At 37.7% G+C, this 23,600-nt stretch overlaps 1 protein-coding gene across 2 annotated transcripts; it reads right to left on the bottom strand.

The window, feature by feature from the left end:
- Window positions 1-1,542: 1,542 nt before the first annotated feature.
- Window positions 1,543-21,985, bottom strand: LOC582005 (coiled-coil domain-containing protein 178). 2 transcript variants are annotated; one of them, XM_030983447.1, is made up of 19 exons: window positions 21,861-21,985; window positions 18,477-18,991; window positions 17,085-17,372; window positions 16,094-16,258; window positions 15,534-15,752; window positions 14,868-15,018; window positions 12,212-12,281; window positions 11,725-11,867; window positions 11,213-11,316; window positions 10,147-10,292; window positions 9,587-9,723; window positions 8,644-8,827; window positions 7,483-7,707; window positions 7,028-7,141; window positions 5,190-5,335; window positions 4,058-4,217; window positions 3,333-3,482; window positions 2,345-2,530; window positions 1,543-1,921 (listed from the first exon to the last, which is right to left on the bottom strand). In XM_030983447.1, exons 2-19 carry the CDS (start codon window positions 18,799-18,801, stop codon window positions 1,712-1,714), a joined length of 3,123 nt encoding a protein of 1,040 aa, XP_030839307.1. In that variant the 5' UTR covers window positions 18,802-18,991; window positions 21,861-21,985; the 3' UTR covers window positions 1,543-1,711. The 2 variants fall into 2 exon arrangements, with proteins under 2 accessions (XP_030839307.1, XP_030839308.1); XM_030983448.1 differs by lacking the exon at window positions 21,861-21,985 and adding an exon at window positions 21,629-21,755.
- Window positions 21,986-23,600: the final 1,615 nt, after the last annotated feature.

Below are 23,600 nucleotides of genomic sequence, written 5' to 3'. Positions count from 1 at the left end.
ACAAAGACATATATGTAATTAAACTTGGTTACATTACAAAAATAGCCTATTTCCCTGTTGCAGGTTTGTTTGTTTGATTGATTGTTTCATTTTAAAGCAGTTTACCTCATTTGTGAAAGGGTATTGACATTATTAGTACAGAGAGACCACTGCATCTACATTCCCTACAAGCCTGTCAGTATAAAGCACAATGAACATGTTCTTTGTATTTGCGATGTAATGGAAATGTAATTGTCCCCTACATTAATTGTTCTTACGATTAGAAATCACATCATCTAAATTAAATATTTGCATAATAGTATTTACTATTTACATGAATAATCAATATGCATTAGGAGAATATTTACACATTTTCTCTGTACAAGTTTTCTTGGCAAGAATAGAGTTCTTACAACTATAAATGAAGTATGCATACCCAAATGTACATACACAAATGAAATGTACATTTACAAAGACCTAAAATTTTACCACGTATTTAAAACTACAATGTTCACTATAAATATTGATTATTAAAACGTTTAGCTTGCACTTGTAATGATAGATTCAGGTACATGTTAAAGTAACAGGGTGTAGAAAGAAATTAAGATTCTAGGGTTAAGATACACAATTTCTGAAGAATTTCAATTCTGACGAATATACGATTTGTATTCAAAACACTCGAGATACAAGGTGTGAAATCATGGTAAAAGTACTGCTACATCTCTGTGACATCATTTACAATACATTGCATATATGATTTGCATATATATAGTCACAAGATTGAACAAGAAATAGTGTTTGGAGCCAAAGATGCATTAACACGGATACAAGCGAAATGCCTTGTGTATCACAACAAATACTAGAGTTTACAGAATGATTTGAAATGATAATGTAAAATAAGTTGATCCAGCGTTAGAGATATTGCAGTAAAAGTAAGAATAAATCTATTCTCTGATCTTTTGGCTAAACTAAGGATATATTGTAAAAGAAGACATCATGATATATAAGGTACAGACGTACTCAAATGTCATGTTAAAAGGCACTACATCATCTTGTTCACAAGTAAAATACAGCTGCAATGACAAAAAAGGCAACAAAGTGTCTATACATCACACCAAATGCTAGAGTAACCATTAACTCCTATTTAAAATTAACTCAATCTACCCTTTACTTATACCAGATTATTGACTTTTAAAGTTGGGGGATTTTTGTTTTCTTCTAATCTTAGATTCATCTGGGCTCTCAGCAGATGATATTGTCTCCATATTTGTCAAGGTAATTACAAGTATAGTGTATCTGAAGGTACTCATGTAATATTGCAGGTATGCACAGTTTCGATGACTACAAACAAGCACATATAACCTTCCACCTCATGGGTGTCGATCTGTAACTGATACCTATTCATCAGGGGGGGATGATCTATTCATTCATCCCCCCCTGATGAATAGGTATTACGTTAGGATCGACACCCATGTTCCACCTATTCATGAAGACAACGTTTAAAAAAAAAAAAAAGACCAGGAAAACTATTGTGTATTTATCATGAAAAAAAAATGAAGAATTATGGTAAATACATATAGGGATGATTAATGTACTAGTCTTATTGATTACTTGAATCTTTCTTACAGAAGGAAAAAAAAGAAGTTTTCTGTAAGTGCTTCAGACATTTTCCTTGTCATATCTTTAACTGATTTCCGATGTCAACATCACATATAAGTAGTTTCCTAGACGATCAGTTGGTTTTGATTGCTTCAGGAGTCCTCATAATCTTAGGTAGAGGTATAGAACCTTTGAAGTTATCTCTCATGATTGGTCCTCCTCCTCTCATGCTGCTCCCTGGGCCTGGGGCGGTACTAAGCCCCTTCTCTGCTCCTCTCTCTGCTCCTTCCATCAGAGCTGTGCTGGCTGCAGCCGTCACGAGTCTGGCTGCCGTACCATCAACCTACAAGGAAAAAGCGATGTATAATAAAGCATTTTGTATAGAAGTCTACTCTAAGAAGATGAAAAGCACGCATATATTAACATTGACTACCCAAATGCTTTTCTTGAGCTCTTATATTAAGTGCCAAGAGCTTTATTTAAACAGTACTTATCAGCATGTCAGATAGGCTTATCATTTATCTGTGCAAGAAGGCCGTAAGAGTTATGTATAGTGAATGGTAGTAACAGCCTTGTTGCAGGCAGCCAATGAAATGTGACCAAGTTTACACCATTCTAAAGGGAAGAAGAAGAAATCTTTCCAAGTCCATGAGTAAGTGTTGTAGTCGAGTGGTTTAAGTGCTCGGCTTGAAATTCGCTTAGAGAGGGTATTCCGTATATATTAAGCGCTATATAAATCCAGATTAATATTATTATCATGTCCTACCTGTTCATTCAGGAAACCACTGATGGTTTGTATAGCTGCAAACATATCTTCTTGAAGTTCTCCTATCTTCATCTCATTCTCGGCCGACATATCCTCAAACCTGGCCAGCTCATTCTGGTTGTACAACCCTCGTATGGAGAAGTAATGAGACAGGGCATGGTGGAGGCGGATCTGAAGACTGTTCAACTGCAATCAGGATACAAACAGAGACAAGTTGGGAATAACCTTTTAATATCATCTTGAGGTCCAATCCAATCCAATCCAATCCAGGTATTTATAAAGCACCAATATCTAGTTGCCTAATCAAAGGCGCTGATGAGACTGAACAACTACCAAAAATGTCTGTTCATGATTCTAACTGGGAAAGACAAAAAAAGCAGTGACTAATTGTAAGCAATCTGAAATAGGTGTGTCTTTAGTTGAGTTCTGAAAGTGGATAACTGGTGACAAGAGCGAAGTCTTATTTGAAAGGCTGAAAATATTACTCTTAAAAACTGTGCTAGCATCCCTTGTTTTCCTTCTAAAAAGCATAAACTAAATAATTTGTGAACTCTTACAATATAGAAAATGGACAGGCTTCACAAAATACAACTCCCATTCATATTAGTTCAATAATTTTCACCCTCGTATAGCAGAACAGACAAATAAAAGCCCTGGGGAGAAAATGCAACAGGACCTATCCATTATTGTTTTAAAGGTCGTCTGTACTAGTTTGGCTAGGAAGGATTAGACTACCCATCGAGGTCACTGACAGGTGGCTATCTTATCAACTCAGCTCTTAATTAACATAAGAAAAAGAGGATCATGGGGGACCAATGGTCACCGATTAGGCATTGTTTTGTATATAGAGGGAGCAAGTAGCTACAAGTAGTGCAGTGGGGCCTTAAAGGGTCAAGAAATATTACTAAATCACCCTGTGTCTCAAATCAAATGATAGGTATAGTGGGGCTTTAAATTTAGTAGCTGTATTGATAAAGCCACTTCTTACCTGTCTATGATCTTTGAGACTCATCTCAAGACCGGTTCTCTTCTCTAATAAGTTCATACTCTCTTCCTTGATCTTATAGTAATGCTGCTGAAGCACACGGTATTCATGGGCTAGGGTTGCATTGGTGGCTAGATCCGCTCGGAGTTGACTCTGCAAGAATAGAAAATGTGATGATAATGAAAGAGGGTTTTATGTAAGGCATCGCTCCTGCAAATAGCACAATCTCTAAAATAATTACCACTATTTATCAACTCTAACATAGCCATTACCATCATTACTACCATCACTAATTCACAATCACCTTCAGTATCATAATCAATACCATAGATGCATCATCATCACCATCCACCATCACCAAGATAATCATGATCCTTCTCCTCCTCATCATCATCATTTTCATCACCACTATCATCATCATCATCATCACCATCATCGCCAACATCATCATCATCATCATCATCACCATCATCGCCAAAATCATCATCATCACCATCATCGGCAAAATAATCATCATCACCATCATCACCATCATCATCACCATCATCAGCACCAACATCATCTCCATCATTATCATCACCATCATCACTATCATCACCACCATCATCACCATCATCATCACCATCACCATCATCACCATCACCATCATCACCATCACCATCATCATCATAATCACCATCACCATCACCACCACCATCCTCACCATACAACCCAACACTAATGCTTACCACCAGATCTTCCAGTATGACTCTCCTAGCAGCCATATGTTCTAGATGACCGGTGTCCCTATCTCCCATCCTACCGGTCACCTGCTCTAAAGAGGACTGTAACTCCTTCTGCTGCTTCTGACCAGTCTCAAGCTGAATGGTCATCTCTTCAACATCCGCACTGCATTTAATATGGAGATAATATTGATGTTAACATTTCCAGAAAAAATTAAAAAGTATGAAACGATCACTACTATCAATTTACACTCATATATTCGCAAGTAGGGCATGATAAACTGAGAGTCCAATGACTTCATATAGAGCTGATGGATGAGTGACTTTGTTTCCAAAAGTACAATTTATGGATGAGATTCTATTCATGTTAAGTAATCTTGGAAAAGAAAAATACTGGGAAACCCCAAAGGAGAACACTGCATGTACTAGGGAAAATATGGTTTGTCTAACCGGAAAGGCAATTTAATTGCCCTTTTTACCATCTGGCTTACAAAACCAAATTTGATATGGTTTAGATGTACCGTAGTGACCACATTTCCATTTCATCTATGACTTTATCCAACACAAAGTATCAATGATAGTGATAACAATAATAATAATTGAGGAGGTGTGACCAAGAAGAGGTCCCGGGTTCGAAGGCGAGTCAACGCGCTCCTGCCCTTTGGTAAAGCATCTATCGTCATTCCCTCCGAGAGGACTTAAAGCTGTCGATCCCCGGCATGGTTGCTTACTTACAAGCATATACATGTTTAACTAGCAGTCAGGTAAAATAATCATCATCATCAACCATCAATAAGATTTGGATTGATGTAGGGCCTTGTACATCTATGATGTCTCTTAGCTAATTTAAATCAACACCTGCTTCCTCAGAATCAGACTTGCCCACACACCTTCCAACTGTCTACCAGCAACCCTCTCCCCCCCCCCCCCCCCCCTCCTACCCCTAACCCTACAGTAAACAAGCCTACTTGATCTACCTCAGGTAATGTAAATGGGTCCGGCAGGAATTAACTCCTTGAAATGCTAGAGTGCTGTAATGGCAGCTAGGCTAAAGCTTGGGTAATAATAAATGCGCCCCGGAATAGAATTTCTAGATAGATGGCGCTATATAAATGCCTATTATTAATATTATCAATACCTCATTTCTTCGATCTCTTCTGCAGTGTTCTTGATCACTCTATCCATGAAGCCTTCGCTCTGAGCCATGTCACTCAGCTTCTTATTGATAAGATCTGTCCTGTGCGCCATATGGTCCAGACGCTTTTGATGATTCAAAATCTCCTTCTATGGGTTACATAACATTAAGATAAATATACATTAATATCTTTTAATAATGAGACATTTATAAAAAACACCAATGGTCATAATATATAGAGGCACTATATAATATACTACTAAACTTTGCATTACTGAACATCATGTTAGGCAGGGACAGTCTGATTTATGTAAATATCATTCGACCAATACAGTACTTACCATGTCACTCATATCTTGTTAAAGGAAATAGATCATGGTCGACTGACGGGTGTAGTATATTTAAACATTGTGCACTTGTGTAAAAGGGGAATTATCCTGAGATTGTCAAAGTTCGTAGGGGTCTTTATGATTCCTTGGTGTAGGCCATGTTGATTTAATTTCTTGTTTAAATTTCCTCCAAAACAAAATGTATGGCTTCTGTATTTTTAAAGTTATGCACGGCCCCAAAGTATATAAAAAAAATTCTTAACCAGTGACGTCTAACCAGTGATGGGGCTACCCTGTTGAAATAATACCAAATAAATCAATTAAGTTGATAAAATGATGGATATGATAATGATGTATAATTTGTGTACAATGTACGATGCTCTTCTCCCAATAAAAATAAAGTGCCTCATCTCTACATTGTTACATAAGTTGCAAAAATAATATCATAACTGCTTCTGTGTACACCTAAAGCATTAGAAAAGTGAAGGTAAGGTAGTACTAGCCAAAGATTTGAACCCTCAACCTTGTGATTTAAAGTGATCTTCTCCAGTGCCCTAAAAAGGTCAAGAAACACACCCTAGCTGTGTCTCAGATCATACATGTAGGTCTGTGTGAAAGACAGCCATACACTATGCAGTACTGTGAGGATGTAGAGATAAACCTTCAGTCAATGAGGCTTTGCAGAAGATCAGCCATTGCTTGCATCCAAATTAACAAATGAATTCAACTCTTCCAGTGAGTGACAGAAATCAAATCACGATCATAAAAAAGTGCACTTTTCATCCTAACCCCAAAATCAATCATGAATACTGCTTTTCCATCATTAAAACATCTTTGCAACATCATTTGTATGACATATATAGAGTGCATGAACTTTCATTCCCAATGTGATCTCATTACAATACTGAAAATGTGTGTAGAAAAAATCCCCAACAAATCATTGCATTTGACCTCCCAAAATATGATGGTCATTTTTTGTATTACCTTCTGTTCGTTTGACTGTGAAGAACAATGGAAATAAACACTGATTTGAATTAATATAGAATATCTTCGATACCAATCAAGGTAATACACCTGTATGACTTCTGTGTATCTTTGTGAATTTGTGTGGGATATCCTCATAATCCTCATGATGAAGAAAAAGTTCCTATTCTGCAGAGTATTTCAAGGTAATTAAATATGAAATTTAATTATTTAGAATTCATGGATTACTTCCAATCCGGCCTATGATACACATTAAACAAATTTTAGAGTATGAAAAAACAAGTGGCATATGAGCCAGGGGGGGGGGGGGTGCTCTAGCAATTTTTTTAGCTGAAGTGGTGTTCACTACATCTCTTGCAATTGACTATGCACAGGTTTTGTGGAATTGTTTTTGTTGCACCACGTTTGAAAAGATATACACCTCAAATTTGGCAACAAAATGTGAGTTTGCCAAAATGATAAGGAGCAAAAGATTCCTGAAAAATCTTGACAAAACCAATGACACTGCATGATGAATGGATCACTTACCAAAAGATTTTTCAATTTTGGTTCTAATTCTGCTTTCTTGTTGCTCGTCTGGACGATGAGTTCCTCTTGCTCTCGTTTCAGACTCTCTATTCTCTCCTCAATCTTGTTAATTGCCTAAAGGAAAACAAATATTGTTTGTGGTTTAGACTAACTGCCTTTAGTACAGTGAAACCTGCCTATAAAGACCACCAAGGGAGGCAAGAAAAGTGGTCTTTATAGGCAGGTGGACTTCATGTACAGGTTCCTTTAGTACATGTTTCAATGAGAATCCATTTTCAAGGGAAACAAAACATGTGGTCTCTGTAGACATTCAATCGGATCATATAGTGGGCTTAAATACACCCTATCTAACAATTATACAAGCATCACAAGTCAAAATCCAAGAATTAAAGTTCATTCATGACAGTTATTCACAAACTTGGGAACACAGACAGGATATATAACACTGAACATACCTTCTGTCTGCTAGCTCTCTTCTCTCTCAAGATCTTTGTTTCAGCCAGCACCTTGGCAACGACCTCATCCATCTCGTTTGCCCTCAGAGTGACCTTAGCTTTCTTCTTGGTTGCTTCCACCTGTCTCTTAGATAGATCAGTGGTATCAGCAGTGATGCGAGCCTGTAAGACGGTCCTGGTGTGTGTCTCTTCTCTTAGCTGCTTCTTCAGACTGTCCACTGTGCTCTGAGAACCAATAAGTAGACAAGTGATAAAACATTAAAGATAAAGATCAGTTCTGGTCATGCGATTGCATTGTGAAAGAAACGTTGTGGAATCGATCAGAAAAGGTTGATCATCTAGCATATAAGTATTGGTGTGTACTGCAAGGTTCTGGAATCATCAAATGATAAGAAATTTGGCCTAGTTTTGGTAAAGTTACAAGCACTGTACACAGAAAGATGTATATGAGACCACACACACGTGTTTGACACATGCGTTATATCTATCATGTCCAAATAGATAAACTAATTTACCAAATATATCAAAAAGTAGGCGGCTTCTCGTCAAAATTTGTATCATCATGTATTAGTCAAAACATATTCTTTCACATGATTGGTAATAACAGCTTTCATTTCATTTTTTAAGAGGGGGTCGTTTCCAAAACTGGTCTGTACCTTTAGTTGCACTTCCTTGGATATTGCTATGATTATTTTGAAAACGAAAACAAAAAAGAGCTCATATACCACAAATTTACAAAAATTAAGAAATTAGAATAACATTTTTTCAACAACAAAAATGATTGGGAACAAAAAACAGGTACTTACAGTAAAAAATTAGAGAGTAAATTAAGAACTGTTTCATAACCTTAGCTGTAACAATTTACAGCACTTTGTATTCACTTCATACATACTTTGGGATTACATTTCTTTCTTACATACTCCATCTGTACACTCAGACATCTATAGAATGGAAAATATATAGCCAATACTAATTGCAAAGGAAATAGATATCTTTTTAAACTAATGAATTAATAACCACGTCCAATAACGCTTTGACCAATTATTTACATGACTTTTATATATTTTGTATACATTGCTTTAAAATCAAAACATTGCTGTGAGTGTGGGGGATGGGAAATGGGGTGGGGATGGGGGTGGGGGGGGGTAGAAGTGAACAAACCTGTAATGAGTCTTCCATAGCCCTAGCCTTGTCTTCTTCTCCAGTCAGCTTGTTCTTCACAGCTACATTGATAACCTTGATCTTCTGGTACTCCTCATCCACCACCGCTAGCTGGGTCTCTACCTTGGTCATCTCTCGTTTGATACGCTCTGTGTTCTTAGCATCAGATGTCTTCTGCTTCTTGCTGTAAATTGTCAGATTAATTAATTAATTAACTTAAACTGTATTTTGTCGTCCTCACTTACATTATTTGTTTTGACCATGTTAGCTATCTTTTTATTATGTTAATTACTATGTTGAGTTAGTCATTTTGGTAGTTATAAGATTTGTATATTTCTCTGTGTTGATTCCTTTTATGTGATTATATTTCTCATCATTCAAGCTTGTACAGCGCACAGAGAAACTTTTGTTTATTATGCCCTTTATAAATATTGTATTATTATTAGTAGTATAGAGATTAATAACAAGTACTCACCTTCAGTATTTATATGCAAACCAAGCACAAGACAGTTAAATTCAATACATGGATTAAGTCAGTCTTTACCTATAGCATTTTACTTTTATAGTAAGCATCGTGAAGTCACAATTTCAATCTGAAATAATGTGCAATTAATGCACTGCAGTACAAGCGCGCTTATGAGATCCATTTGCCTGCCAATCAAAGCCTCCAACATAATTGGCTTGTCTGCTAGGGAGCTGTCTAATAGTTAGGGTTAAATACGTAACCAAAAGCTTCAACCGAATACTAAAGTTGGCTTAGTATCTTAACTGAGCCGAAAAATGAGTAAAATTCTGAATTTTCTGTCATTAATTATTGAACTGAGCACCGACCTTGATACCCGTTATCGATTTCCCTTCCAACATAAAGCAATATTCTCACAGTTATTTCACATGCACCATCAACAACACAAGGTAATTTCTTGTGATACGTAATAAATCCTACCATTTCTTGATTTTGGATTCCATATCATCGAGTGTCATAATCATCTCTCTACTGTCTTGTTCTTTAGATCTCAGGGTTGATAGGCGTTCTTTGGCTGTCTCCTCTAACTGAGCCACTAACTCTTTGTGATCTTTCCTCTGTGAAAATAAATTAAAAACAACAAAAATTATGATTTAGATGGGAGGTCTATTTTGGAGGAAATGGCGATGAAATAAATTGTAGGATATTTTTTAATTTTTTTATTGCAATCACAACCATGAAGAAACTTTTTCTGTAACTTTCTTTCCACTGATGATTCCTAATTCATAAAGTCTATGTACCAGGATAAATGTATCTATATAATCTTAAGCCTTTCTCTTCAAATTGGTAAAATAGATAAGCTTTCTGTGACTTTTACACTCTATTAACAACTCAATTAATCTAAATGATAACCAGATAGTTAAATTAATTAATATATCAGCTAATGTGGCAGAGATTTAATTGAAAAGGAAAAATAACAATTGTATAACATGACTGCTGTTGCCAATTTGACAATCTAATGGTTCTGCTACCATTCTCACCCGTGTTTCAATGCTGGTGCTGAGTGAGACGCTATTGTCAGCTAGCTTGCGATGGTCAAACTCAGCCTCAACGATACGATCCTGGACTTGTTTGATCTTCACAGTCTGCAACTTTTCTGCCTTCCGTGAGTTCTCCTCTCTTGTTTCTGGTGTTGTGCAAAGAAGAGAAATAATAGGTCATTTTTAAATCAAGTGAGATAATTAAGATAAGGATGATAATGATGATGAAGATGATGTTTTATTTTTCCTTTACAGCTCAGAGAGTATTATATACATTATAAATGAGTAATCAGGGGACATAAAGATTTTAGTCCATCTTTGGGTTGGTACTCAACCTGTTTACATTTTTACTACAATTGCTGTACACCATTTAAAGCCTATCTGCACTAGTTAGCCAGGAGGGATTAGACCTTCCTGCATGGTCACTTACAGGTGGTTTATCTCATCAAATCAGCTCTCAATTAACATATGAAAAAGGGGACCATGGGGGACCAACGGTCACCACTCAGACATTGTTTGCTATATATAGGGAGCAAGTACCTATAAGTAGTGCAGCGGGGCTTTAACAAAAATAATATTAGCATTTGGAGCATTTTTCTAATAATTTTTTTTTTAAAAAGCTGAAGTTGAATTGTAGTGAATAAACATGTGTACAGTCAAACCTGTTACAATGGGCATCTCCTAGTCAATTAAGGCAACCTGTTCATAGTGGTTACCAACCTTTTCCCTGTAGGAATTAATATGTATCTTAGAATGCTACCTCACTACTTTGGTCTCTTTGACTGTTTCCATGTGGCCTTTACAGACAGGTTTGACTGCATAATCTGTATCTTGGGCCATCTCTGAATGTATACAAATACAGTCAAACCTGTCTATAGCGACCACCCAAGGGAAACACAAAAAGTTGTCTTTGCAGACAGGTGGTCTTTGTAGACAGGTTCCTTTAGTACATGTTTCAATGAGAAGCCATTTTCAAGGGAAACAACAAATGTGGTCCTTGTAGACAGGTGGCCTTTAAATACAGGTTTGACTGTAGCTGTAATGTATTTCTTGAGGGTATACTCACGGAGTAAGACCTTCTCATGCTCTGCAGTCTTAATCTTATCTCTCAGGTCCGAGCATTGGCCTGTGTAGGAGGAATGCAACACCTTGGCTGCTTCTAAATCATGGCTGAAAGGAGATGGAAACATAACATTCATTTAGATACACAGGACACGAACGTCGGCCACTGAAAACTGTTTCATAATTGTTTGAAAGAACTGTAAGCAGCTTCGTCTAGGCATTCATATGACAATATTATAGGTTTGTTGTTTATCTAAAGATTGCATTGCTTATGAGTTAACTTGCAGGTTCTAGAATTTTTTTTTGCACTAAGTTACTATACCTACTGAATACAAAAATTAATATCAATACATTGTACTTTCCAGTACTTTCTTGTATACAATAAGTAAAATCAATGTTATAATATTATAATGTGATATACGCTATAAAAGAACCAAATATTATTATTTATTTAAGATAGTTTGTGAAGGAGAATGCAGACATTCATCTTTGGTCAATATTTGATGAAGTACTCACTTAATTTCTTCCAATGTCTCCCTCACAGATTCTAATTCTTTCTTGATATGTTCCCTTTCTTTGTCTGCTTTCCCGAGAGCCTCAGCTGACTTGTTCTCTGTCCGCTTCAGCTTCTCATTTGTCCTGTTCAGTTCAGCATCAGTCTGAAAAGTAACAACAACAAATAATAATAATAATGGTGGCTTCTTTAATATATTAATAATAATAATAGTGTAAACTTATAGAGCGCACACACCATCCAGGGACGCTCATGGCGCTAGCTCAGCAACAGTTCTCTTTAGTACAAGTAATGTAAATGTTATTTGATCATAAAGTTATACAATTAGAAATTAAAAAACAATTTTGCAACATTTGTATCACCCATTTCAATCCTCAGTGCATAATTTGAATTATATAGCACACATATGTGACGCTCCTGGCACTTCAACATTATTATCCCAGTCTTAGATGGGTTATTCAGATAGTGATGTTATCATGATTAACTCACTTGTTCTTGAGCTTCATCTATCCTTTTCATGGCTCCTCTCTCCAACTCCAATTTCTCTTCCACAAGTGGGCTGTTCAATTCAAATAGAAAGAAAAACCAAACACAAACCTGACAGATTAGAACTCTATGAAGACATTAAACCTGCATTCCATATATATACTGTACATAGCTACAGATTTTGACTGGTATGAAATGTTTTGAGGGATATCACAATGGAGTAAATGTCCTTTGTCAAATCCATCTCAAGAATATATACAATTTATATGTTTATAGCATTAGATTGTGATTTTGATGGGTCATACATATGAAGGGCAAACAGGCTAAAATGACCATTGTAGGCAGATGGCTTTTCTAGACACATTCTATATCTTTTTTTTTTAATTCCAATATGCAGACAATGTAGCAGACTACTATAGACAGGAGGTCTTAGGTCCATAGGTTTGACTTTACTTCAAATGTTTGAATTATGACTGAATTCTTTCCTTGGTGAGTAATTAAATCATACATACACAGGCCTTAAATTTCGTCATTTTTAGGGCAAGGCCAGTTTGGCCTTAAAGTACCTCATATTTTTAAGGGCACCAAGGCCACTACAAAGGGCACCAAGGCCAAAATATTTTTACAAAAAGGGCATCAAGGCCAAACAAAAAATTGATTCTATTTTTGTTAGATGTCATGTGTATTTTATAATGAAACTTGTGCGGGATCAATTTCCCATGACTTTTAGCACCAGCTTCTTCACAGAATGTATAGAGGTCTACGGTACATACAAACAACGGCGGCGGCCCCGCAAGCCTTAGATTAAGCAGCCAGGAGCAAGGGGCAATTTTTTTTCTAAAGTTGCCTCTTGCCCACGGAAATTTACCAGAGCAAGGGGCAATTCCCTAAGAACCAGGGGCAATTTTCCAAAAACAGATAGAGTAGGCCCCTAATCTAATTATAAGTTCAAAGATAAAATGTTAATTTCATAATGTGAATAGAATGATCAATTTAATAACTTTTTAATCTTAACAATATCAACAGGAAAGATTGATTAAGAACATCAAACTTGCATATTTTAAAGTAACTAAAAATATTGATGAGCAAATGAATAAATAAATTGTAAATTTCACAAACATCGAAAGTCAGAAGGACTTGGCAAGGTCACCGGGTATCCGAAATCGAAATCGCACCTCACACACAAACCTTCCGCCACACTCTCGGTAGCTGGTAGTAGGAGCAAATTTGAAGAAATTATCTTTTTAATTGTTGTATAACCAACCCAGGGAAAAAATTAAGTTTTTCATTTCGGGGGCTCCATTTCAAATTTTTGGGAAATTTTCGAGGGCTACTTTTTCAAATTTTGGGGGCTTTTTTTTTTTCCATTTCGGGGGCTACTTTTTCATTAATTCTTAAAAGGATAGGCCTAGGGGGTCTACAGTTTGTTGAGATTTGTTTAGTAGGCTAAGGTTTCGGGCTTCCTGCTTCATAATTGCGTATTAAAAAAGAAACCCCTTTTTCTAGTTCAATTAACTAAGTTTTCATGCATTGATTTGATGCAAGAACTGTGACATAATAGACCCTAGATTGTGATTATTTCTGGCCATGAATTTCGATAATCATTTTTCAAAGTAAAGTTTTTCCAAGAAAATCAGACAGTCGTTTAAAAACTTAGACATTAGTAATACTTTTACTAACTCTAAGCTCAGGTTTCGTACATCTATTCACGAAACTATATTGAAATCGCAGCAATAATGATACAAACCAACAGATAGCAATTTCAAAGTGTCAAAACTCTTTGACTCAGCTCAACTCACACACTGCACAGCGCGCAGCGTGACTCCAGGAAGCTCCAACACCGGCCGCCGCAGCCGTCCGCCTGCGGTGCTGGTGTTGGAGCCTCCTGGAGTTAACTGCAGCGCAGCGTCCGTCATGGTGATTTTGTCTGATTTTCTTTACTTTGAAGAAATGATTATCAAAATTACGTAAACATGGCGATGTTGGAAAATAATCACAAAATAGGCTTTAAGTTCATACCTCTATTCATGGAAACTTTATAAAATTGCGGCAATCATGATGGAAATTGATTTCAGTTTCGCGATTAGAGGTCTAGGTTCAGCTAATATGATCCACCAAAACAAAACAAAAACTCGACCCCTACTCGATCTCGCAACTGCGAAAATGTACGTGTTTTGGCATACTTGCGTGCGACATGGTAAGCCAGGTACTAAGGTATGGAATATGGTTCAATTTTTTTTACGACTGATTTTTTGTGTATACAATTTTACACGGAGATTCAGCAATACGAAGCTAGTAGAGAGCTCATGGGCAGCAAACTGTTCGTGATTCGTGCTGTTCTAATAATTTATGGGCGCATTTTCATGGAAAACACTTGCGCCTTGCCGTCTAGTTTTAGATGATTATGGGCGCAATTGGTGGTTTTATGAGCGCAAATTTCTAAAAAGGGGCACGTCCAGTTGGAAAAAAAGGCACGTCGGCCAGTTTGAAAAAAAGGGCACGGCCTTTTTGGCCGTGAATTTATCTTTTTTTGGGAGGGCACCACGGCCAGTCGAGGGGCATCGACGGCCTGGCCGTCGATGGCCGTCGATTAATTTAAGGCCTGCATACATAAAGTTGAAGAAATGATGCTCACATCACATCCGCGCCGTGTACTCACCAATGCTTCTCCACAAAAGCAATATCCTCTTTCAATCTTGAGTTGAGCATCTCAGCATTCTCCACTTGGTTCTGGATGCGGTCCTTCTGGCGCCCTCTATAGGCGTTGTGCCACTTCAGCTCAGCGATATCTGTAGCACAAGCCTCATGCTCTATGGATGGTAGGAAATGAAGGCTTCAAATATGAACATCTTTGAAAATATTATCGGTCCACTGATCACTGGTTTTAAACGATTAGAGAACTTTAAAGCCTATAACTGCACTAGTTTGGCCAAGAGGGTTAGACCTCCCTGCATGGTCACTGGCAGGTGGTTATCTCATCAAATCAGCTCAATTAACATTTAGAAAAAAGGGATCATGGGGGACCAATGGTCACCGCTTAGACATTTTTTGCTATATAGAGGGTGCAAGTAGCTATAAGTAGTGCAGTGGGGCTTTAAGGAGCTTCTGGAAAGGAAAATGCTTTTAAAAAATCAAATAGCTCAGTCTGAATATCAACATAATCAAGTCTATCCATAAGATTTGGAAGTTTTAATACATTTCTACAATCTCATCAGAGTGGAACTACCAATAATCCTGTTTACAAAAAAGCGGGGAATGAATAGTGGTGTCAATGACAAGAAATCTGATTGAAAAAGAGAAGTTTCCAGATGGCAAATTATCTTACCTTGCTGAACTACCTTTGGGAGCTCATACAGCCGTTTCTGTGAGATGCGATCAATCTTTCCTTGCAGCCATCCCACACGCACCTGCTCCTTCTTAAATAACTCATCCGTATCTCCCCGATCCGTCTCCAGGCGACCTAGCAAGGTCACGACCTCATCAATGACCTCCTCTGCTCCAAGGTGAGGGACCGTCTCCTCTGCTATGTCAGCGAGGCTGTCCACTGCAGGGTCAAAAAGATTGTAATGAGAGTTATAGTTAGTATGAACAGACCTAGCAAGGTCACGACCTCATCAATTAAACCTGAACTATATGACATCACCATACACAAATAATACCTTCTTTATGTTGTCTTGCTTCTCATGATCTTTTGGACTAATTAAAAGACAACAAGTTATTTTAAAGTTTGGCAGGATACCTATGAAACTATACAAACTCAATGTTTTCAAGCTTTCTATAGAAACCTTTTTGAGGAACTTCCCTTACAGAGATGGATCCTTAGAAGTCACTGAGAAACTCACTATGATAGCGCTTTAAAATGAGAAAAGGATGAATTATACTTACTATCAGAGATCTCTGTTCCTACACCCTGCACCGTGAAGTCACATGAGGATGCTAGGCCTGGTGTGCCCCGGGGAGGGGCTGGGGTAGGGTAGTGGCTTGAGCTCAGGGACGTCATGCTGCTCTCTGTACGATCAGTGTCTGTGGCAAACCGTAGCTGCTTGCGGACTGTTTGCAAGTAAGTAAGTAGATAAAAATAGACACGTTGATCAGGGCCCCCGTCTTATAAAGAGTTGATAACTTGATATCAATCGCAACTTATTTGCAATTGACATCAATCGCAACTTTGTACACATAAGAGATAGAAGAATGCAAACTTGAGGACTTGTGATTAATTTGGATCAATCGTAACTCTTTGTAGGACGAGAACTACTATTGCTACAGCATATCACAATGATTCTCTAATGAGAATCAAAATGAATTACTCTAATCATTTCATGAATACTTATTACTTTACTAATCTGAGCTCCTCTTAAACATGGAAGAAGGGGTGGTTAGGGGGCCGGGGGAGGCTGGGAATGTAGTCATTTACAAAAATAACAACACAAAGATGCTTGTAGTAATGATTTTTAAGTACAGTTAAATCAAGCTGGTTCAGTTTTAGTCTAAAAAGGAGATTAAAAAAAAAGTGTTACTAGAGCTCAGTGATACTTCGGAACTATATTATTGCAAATATAATACATCAGAAAATACACAGCAACTGTCGACAAAGGTAAACAAAGGATATCTCGAACACTAAAAGAATAACCAATCTAGCTCTTATCTTTTTTAAATTCCTAAAGGAAGTGAACCTGCATGGTAATAATAATATTAATATTGGATATTTATATAGCGCACATACATGTATCCACCATGCATGGCGCTCCAACTATTACCCCAGCTCTGCTAGGCAGACGATTTCGGCGCTCACAGCATTTAAGGAATTCCTTCCTTCCTATATATTTGTTGTCTAAATGTTACCACATTTTAATCATAATTGCGCTTCCCAACACACCTTTGCCATCAGCCTGTGTAAGCCTGGTGCTTACATCTCCTCCCCCTCTAGAGGGCGGTACAGCCTGCTTGCTGGCCTCACTTGCAGCAGAAATCACTGATGACCTCCTACTAAGGATATCCAGCTCCACCTCGCGGCTCCAGGCCTCGATGCGATCCTGCAGGAGCCGGAGCTGCTCCGCTGCCTTGGCGATGCTTGGTGACATCGGCTTGCGGAAGAACATCGCCCTCCTCTTGAAGAGCTTGTCTTGAAGGCGTGGCCACCCGGCAGGAAGCGGGTAGACCTTGTCTGCATGTCATAAAGAAAATGAAGTCACAAGTGATTCAAAACCTTCAAAACTAGACTCTGGGAAGCAGTCCAAAGGGGTAATAATATAAGCATAGTCTCTCCCCACAACTGCAATGTGATGGGACTCAATTAAAAAATGTTCTAGATGCAACAAACACTCTCTCTTGAACGATAACGTTCTTATTGGTCATCTATATACCCGGTATCCCTCTTGAGGATCAGGACCAGGAACATAACAGAATCAGATGGTGCTGTTTTGAAGTTTTGATTTTCATATTCATCAAACATGCCATACACATGAAGTATCAACCATACTAGATGTGGAAAACACTAGATGCAAAACATAATAATTGCATTCTCTCAGGACTCTTCTTCAAAGTGCAACACTTTATATTTAGTCTTATTGCTGTATTTGTTTTCTACTAAGCCGTGGATATGAACAAATATATGAAAAGAGTCTATTTTTTTTAGTGACAAAGTACAAATTTATATCGTTTGAGTGCTTCAGATTTTAATATTTTCTTTTTCTTTCACAAATTCCTGGTGACAAAAACACGTTTTTAGGCGAAAGAAATGGGAACAGGGTGTGCAAAATGTCTGCTCTTTCTGGCCTATAACCAACAAATGATGGGCTTTAATTATCTTAAATGGGTTTATGATAAGAAGCCAGTCCCATATCAGGATAGGTTAGCAATTGTATGTTAAATCATGCACCGTGCATTAAAGATCTATCTTTGTCCTGTAAAGTATTGTCTTGTCCCTTTTTCGTCTCTGTTGGCATCCCCCTTTTTCTTTCCCCCATTTTGTAGTTCCTTTTGTAGTTAAAGATTAGTTAATTTAATTACTCATTATTCCTAAGTTTCATTTGAGGTGTTCACACTTGTACAAGCATTGCTTTTTAGTGGACCCCTCTGTTTCCAACATATATTTCTTAAATTTGTTTTAAATGCTTATAATTGATTTGTAATGTTTTGTTGGAAACATGAATAAATTTAAAATTGAAATTGGAAATTGAAAGATGTTGGGAAATAAATGACAATTATACTTATTAAGATTGAAAGATTACATTTATCATCTTCATACGTAATAAATGAGTTCACAAACCTAATGCTTCTTGTTTATCAAAACTGGGACTCTCCTTCTCCTCATCAATCCCAGAATCCCCTTCAGCGCTGTCTGAACGACCTCCCGGTTTACTTCCAGGTGCAAGTCCACCGCCATTCTGGTACCTGCTATCCAACGTGGTAGACACGCCTACACTGTAGGTCCCAGACACCTGGCTGTACTTAGAACCAGACCCGGTCCTGGATTGTGTGAGGAACGCTTTAGGTTTCTCACTCTTAGCCGTCGACGGAGGGACTGGCGCCCTCACGCTGTGATCATCCTCCACCGTGATCGCCACGCTTGGCTGCTTCTCTGGAGTACTCATTGTTTCTACTTCTCTAAAACTTGGTTTCAGTCTTAATCTGGTTGCATCATTTTCAACTTGGCCCTCAACTGTCCAGATTGCTCAACTTCGTGATAACGTAGATGTACGTCTAACTTGTATCAGCATTTCACATCAAGGCTCTATCTTGTTTTGGTTACTATAGTTCTTAAGATAAGGTGTGCTGCCTGGGCTGTGTGATAGAATAAAAAGAAGGAACATTAGGTAGAAATGATGAGTCTCAAGGGTACAAACTTGTGTTCATGAAGTATTTGAAACATTTAATATTTCCATTTTTATTTCCATGCTGAAACAAATCTTGCACTCTTAGTCTGTATTTCTTTAAACATTGCCTAAAAACGTAAGGGGTAAATAGTAGTGTCTAGTCCAACATTTATTGAATGAAAGTAGATCAAGTCTGAGAAGGTAATCTACAAAAAGTTGTATTCTAGATCTAGACTAGATTTTGAAAACTAAGTAAACATAAAAATATGCAAGTCTCAAGGCAACATGCAACATGATTCTTTAAAAAGGTAAAGTGGTCAAGTAAACAGGTTCCAGATGCAAGCCAGGTAAGCAAAGCTGTGTCAGCGCTAGTGTCCTTCGTATCCATTTTCGACCCGTAATTCCGGTTATCTACCGTAATGAGGATCTGAGACATTACGGTAGATATCTTCACACAGGCACGCACGCACCCGCAATCCACCATCGGTATGCACTTGTATTGTGCAGCGGTTTGCCGTGAAATCTGTGAAAAAGTGTATCATAGTTTTCCCGAAAAACACTCCAAAAATAACAAGAAAATTGACACGAAACAGGTAATAAACATAACGACTTTTAATAGGGTGTCTGAACGATTTTTCAATTTTCAATTTGGGATCGTTTTTCACCATTTTTGTTTGATATTTGAATAAAAAATGTTATCAGTATAATACATTTCAAATTTCAAGTCTCACCGACGTTTCTATCAAAAGTTACAGCCCCTCCAAAACGCTGGTATATTCATATCATTTTGGTCAAAATCGACGAAAAAGACGTCCACGCAGAGTGATGTTGTTTTGCTAAATTCAGACAAACAGCTGTATCGCACGTAGGCTGCATAGGGATGCGTGTAATCTCTATGGGAAGAATTTTAGCACACAACATCGGGTGCGCGATCAGACACCCTACTTTTATGCACCTGTCAATTGTATGACCCACCCCATGGACCCCGGGGAAGGTGCGTCATGGTTGGGTCATTTACCATCAAGGTGTGACTCAGGGTACCGTCATTTTACTCCTATGGTCAGTCACAATATTGACGGTGGGGTGTGTCGATGTCAGTAAGAGGACACTTTTTTTTTTTTTTTTGACCTCGAAATTTGAAAATTTGACATTTTGCTCCGTTGGGGGGGGTAAGGTCACCTGGTTTAGGTCAGTCATGGGGATAATTTTTTTTTTTTTTTTTTTTTTTTTTTTTAAATTAAAAAAAAAAAAAAAAATCCAAAGGGGGGGGGGGGGGGGGGGATTTTAGGGGGGTTTGTACACATAAAAATACCAAAGGGGAGGGGGGGTTTAACCCCCCAACCCCCCCCCCCCCCCCCCTGCGTACGCGCCTGACTTCGAGTGTACTACGATCTTCAAATTGATTTGTAATTGGCACTTAAATTTGTACTACTAACTTTCAGCTCAGCACTCGACAAGCTACAGACAATTTTTTCGCATAGGAAAGCACATGTATCGCAGATCGCCATGCGGTTGGTTTTCTGTGGGTTCAATACGTAGTGATCGGACTGAAGTAAGCGGCGTTTTAAATGCGCTTTTACGTTCGCAGCATCTTACGTGCCTTGAAATGTGTATGTAAAAGCCAGACATTGCGCAGTGCAGCGAAACAAACTCATCCATGTGATGAGTGTGAGATCCAAATGACGTACCGCTGTGCATCACCATCGCGCGCATTAAAAAGACTTGAAGAAATATGAAACAAATCTGACCGTACGTATTCTGTATTTTACTTTGATTTTGATAATAGATCTAGAGCGTATTAATGATAGATTTCAGAAAAGGGAATATTATATAAAAACAAGGGCATTTTATGGCAAAGCCCTGCACCACCATCCCAGTAGATCTATCGTAGATGTCTACTAGAAAACAGAAAACATTGTGCCGTGCACGGTGCAGGTGGGGGAACGGTATTGCAACAACAAACGAGTGCTCGTGCCTGGAAATGAGATTAGACCCCGATCGCAAATCAGGAAAAACACGTTCTGTATCATTTCGACCATGTCGAATGTGCGTCAAAATGACAGTCAAAATCAACAACTGGTGCGTCATAATTTTGACCGAGGTACCGTCATTGGTAGCCTGAAGTTCGTCATAGTTTTGCCGCATATGTGCGTCATGGTATAGTAAAATCCGACGCACATTAGACAAGTGACGCACCATCCCCGGGGTTCATGGGGTGGGTCATACAATTGACAGGTGCATTAACTCATGATCTTTATTTGGACATTTAGATCTAGTCTAAAGAATATTTACTTCATTTTGGGTATGATTTAGTAGGGTATCTCTACGCTGGAGTAACGGGTCAAATTTTGGATAGGTTTCTGAACAAGCGCCGAGTCTAGACCCCCCCCCCCCCCTCTCTCTCTCTCTCTCTCTCTCTAGCGCCAAAAAAAATGCTAATTTTCTTTATTTGTCAACCAATTTCAAAGTGTGATGCATGACATGACACGATAGAAGAGTTCTCTACCAATTCTATTCAATTGGTTGATTTTTATTCCAGCAAATAAATTAAAAATACATGAAATGCGAAAAAAAGAATGTAAAATAGGGTCTAGTCTATTCACACACAACCACAGGTTCAATAGATTTTTCCGATTTTGTGTGCAGGCAGAATGCAGAACAAGATTTGTCAGAGCCTCAGCCTCAGCTCAGCTCAGTTCTTAGCTTCAAGCAACTCTTCTATGAAAAGGCAACGATAAACCACACATCTCAATATCCTTAAAGTACATTTGAATCATTTATCTTTCTCATGATTAACTCATTTTGTTTTTAACTAACGTTAATGAAGAGAATTTTACCTTCAATTTGGAGACATTTTGCCCATGAAAGCAGCCATTTTGCTTCTTGTTGTCATGACGCGTATAGAATGCTGACCTTTTTCTATCACACAGCTGCAGTAGTCTGCGCACACGAAGGTTAGAAAATAGAGTCGCCAATGATACGAGAAAGGACTTCAGTCTTCCAATTTTTTTTTCTCGCGGAAAATGAGTGCGCCCTCTCATCACTCCGAGGCGAGAAACATGAAAACATTCTTCGACATGGTTATGATGGCGGTATACCAGTATATTTAATTTTAGCTGAATCAATATTCGATTTTGTTAGTTTGCATTATCTCAAAAATTTGTTCGCTCTTTATTTATGTCTTCATATTTTATCAATCTTTACTTGTGTATTCATATATGTTTCTTTTGCAAAGCCCGTATAAGGGTCTAAATCTAGACCTACTCTGTGTGTTTTTTTTTTATAAAGGGGTAAATCCTGCTCTTCTTTAACCCTAATAGGGCCGGGCTATTTGAAGTCTTAGTAGGGCCAGGGGGGGGGGGGGGCCATTATGCCCCCCCCCCCTTAAGATCTCGGCCGCGAAGCGGCCGATCGCCGCGAAAATTTGCACGCATGTCAAGTGAAGTGTAAAGAATAATATGATAATTTCAATTTTTTGAAAAATTCACTCATTTGCATATTTATGGTCATTTATGCAAATAAAGTCATAAAAATCACATTTTTACCCATAAATCATATATTATTCATATTTAAGCATTCTTTTTCACTAGATATATTCATTAGACCATTCTGAATAATAATACGACAACAAATTTGGAAGAGCCAGCTTATTTCTTATGTTATCCCTTGTTTTGATAATTTCTTATGTATTTCATTGTTTTTTTAACTTATGTATTTCATTGTTTTTGTTGTTTTATTTCATCTTTTACTACAATTCAACTATTTTGACTCCCAAAACAACCACCTAAACTTTAATCAAGACCCAATAACCCATGTTTGATCTGTTTTTAGGAAAAATGACTTTGCCATACGTTTTGTACACAAATCACGAAAATGAGCGATTTTCAGGCTGACATGCAAGGACAAAAGATCACGTGACCTTGTACCGTAGGTCCGATTTTCAAAAAAATTATTATATTAAAAGTTGCGCAAGGCTTGAAAGAAAAAAGTCAGCGAGCGGCGGGGCGCCATCCATATGCGTTCCCGAGCAATCAGAAAAATTGTGGAGGGGGGGGGGCCATAATGGCCCCCCGGCCTTATTAGGGTTAAACAAATAAAAATATTGTGCGATTGCGAACAATTTCAGGAATCAAAACATATACTTGTTGAAAGCTAGCTGGTCACATCAGCAGCCCCTGCAAAGGAGAGCCCACAAAAAACCAAAAGATTTGGTTAGCAGCTGCTCAGATGAAGCTATATCACTAATCTATTAACAAAAAATTGACTATAAATTTCTAACACAATATAAGAAATATGTGGAACGCACAAGTTACTGCTAAGCTACACTAAGCTTACTAAGCCAATCTACTTAAACTGATCTATGCTGTCGTAATGTATTGACCTCATAACCTGGACATTTTTAATTTTTGATTTTTGATTTTTGATTTTCGATTTTTTTTTTTTTTTTTTTTTTTTTTTTTTTATGTGTGTGATTTTTGGGGGTATTTTTTTAAATACAGTGTTTCGTATTTTGATATCCAAAAAATAAACATCATTAATTTTCCATCAAACGGTAATCTGAGGACGATGGGCTGTAG

This window comes from Strongylocentrotus purpuratus, unplaced genomic scaffold (assembly GCF_000002235.5).
Source record: "Strongylocentrotus purpuratus isolate Spur 01 unplaced genomic scaffold, Spur_5.0 spur5_scaffold_13, whole genome shotgun sequence".
Lineage (NCBI taxonomy): Eukaryota > Metazoa > Echinodermata > Echinoidea > Camarodonta > Strongylocentrotidae > Strongylocentrotus > Strongylocentrotus purpuratus.
This window is presented reverse-complemented; position numbering and strand designations above follow the sequence as displayed.

What these genes read in the sequence shown, in the direction of transcription:
- LOC582005 (XM_030983447.1), bottom strand. Translation starts at nt 18,801, where the DNA reads ATGAGTACTCCAGAGAAGCAGCCAAGCGTGGCGATCACGGTGGAGGAT. An exon ending in GTCTCAAAGATCATAGACAG is followed by an intron (nt 2,531 to 3,332) that starts GTAAGAAGTGGC and finishes TCCTGATTGCAG; the next exon opens with TTGAACAGTCTTCAGATCCG. An exon ending in GTGGTTTCCTGAATGAACAG is followed by an intron (nt 1,922 to 2,344) that starts GTAGGACATGAT and finishes TTTTCCTTGTAG; the next exon opens with GTTGATGGTACGGCAGCCAG.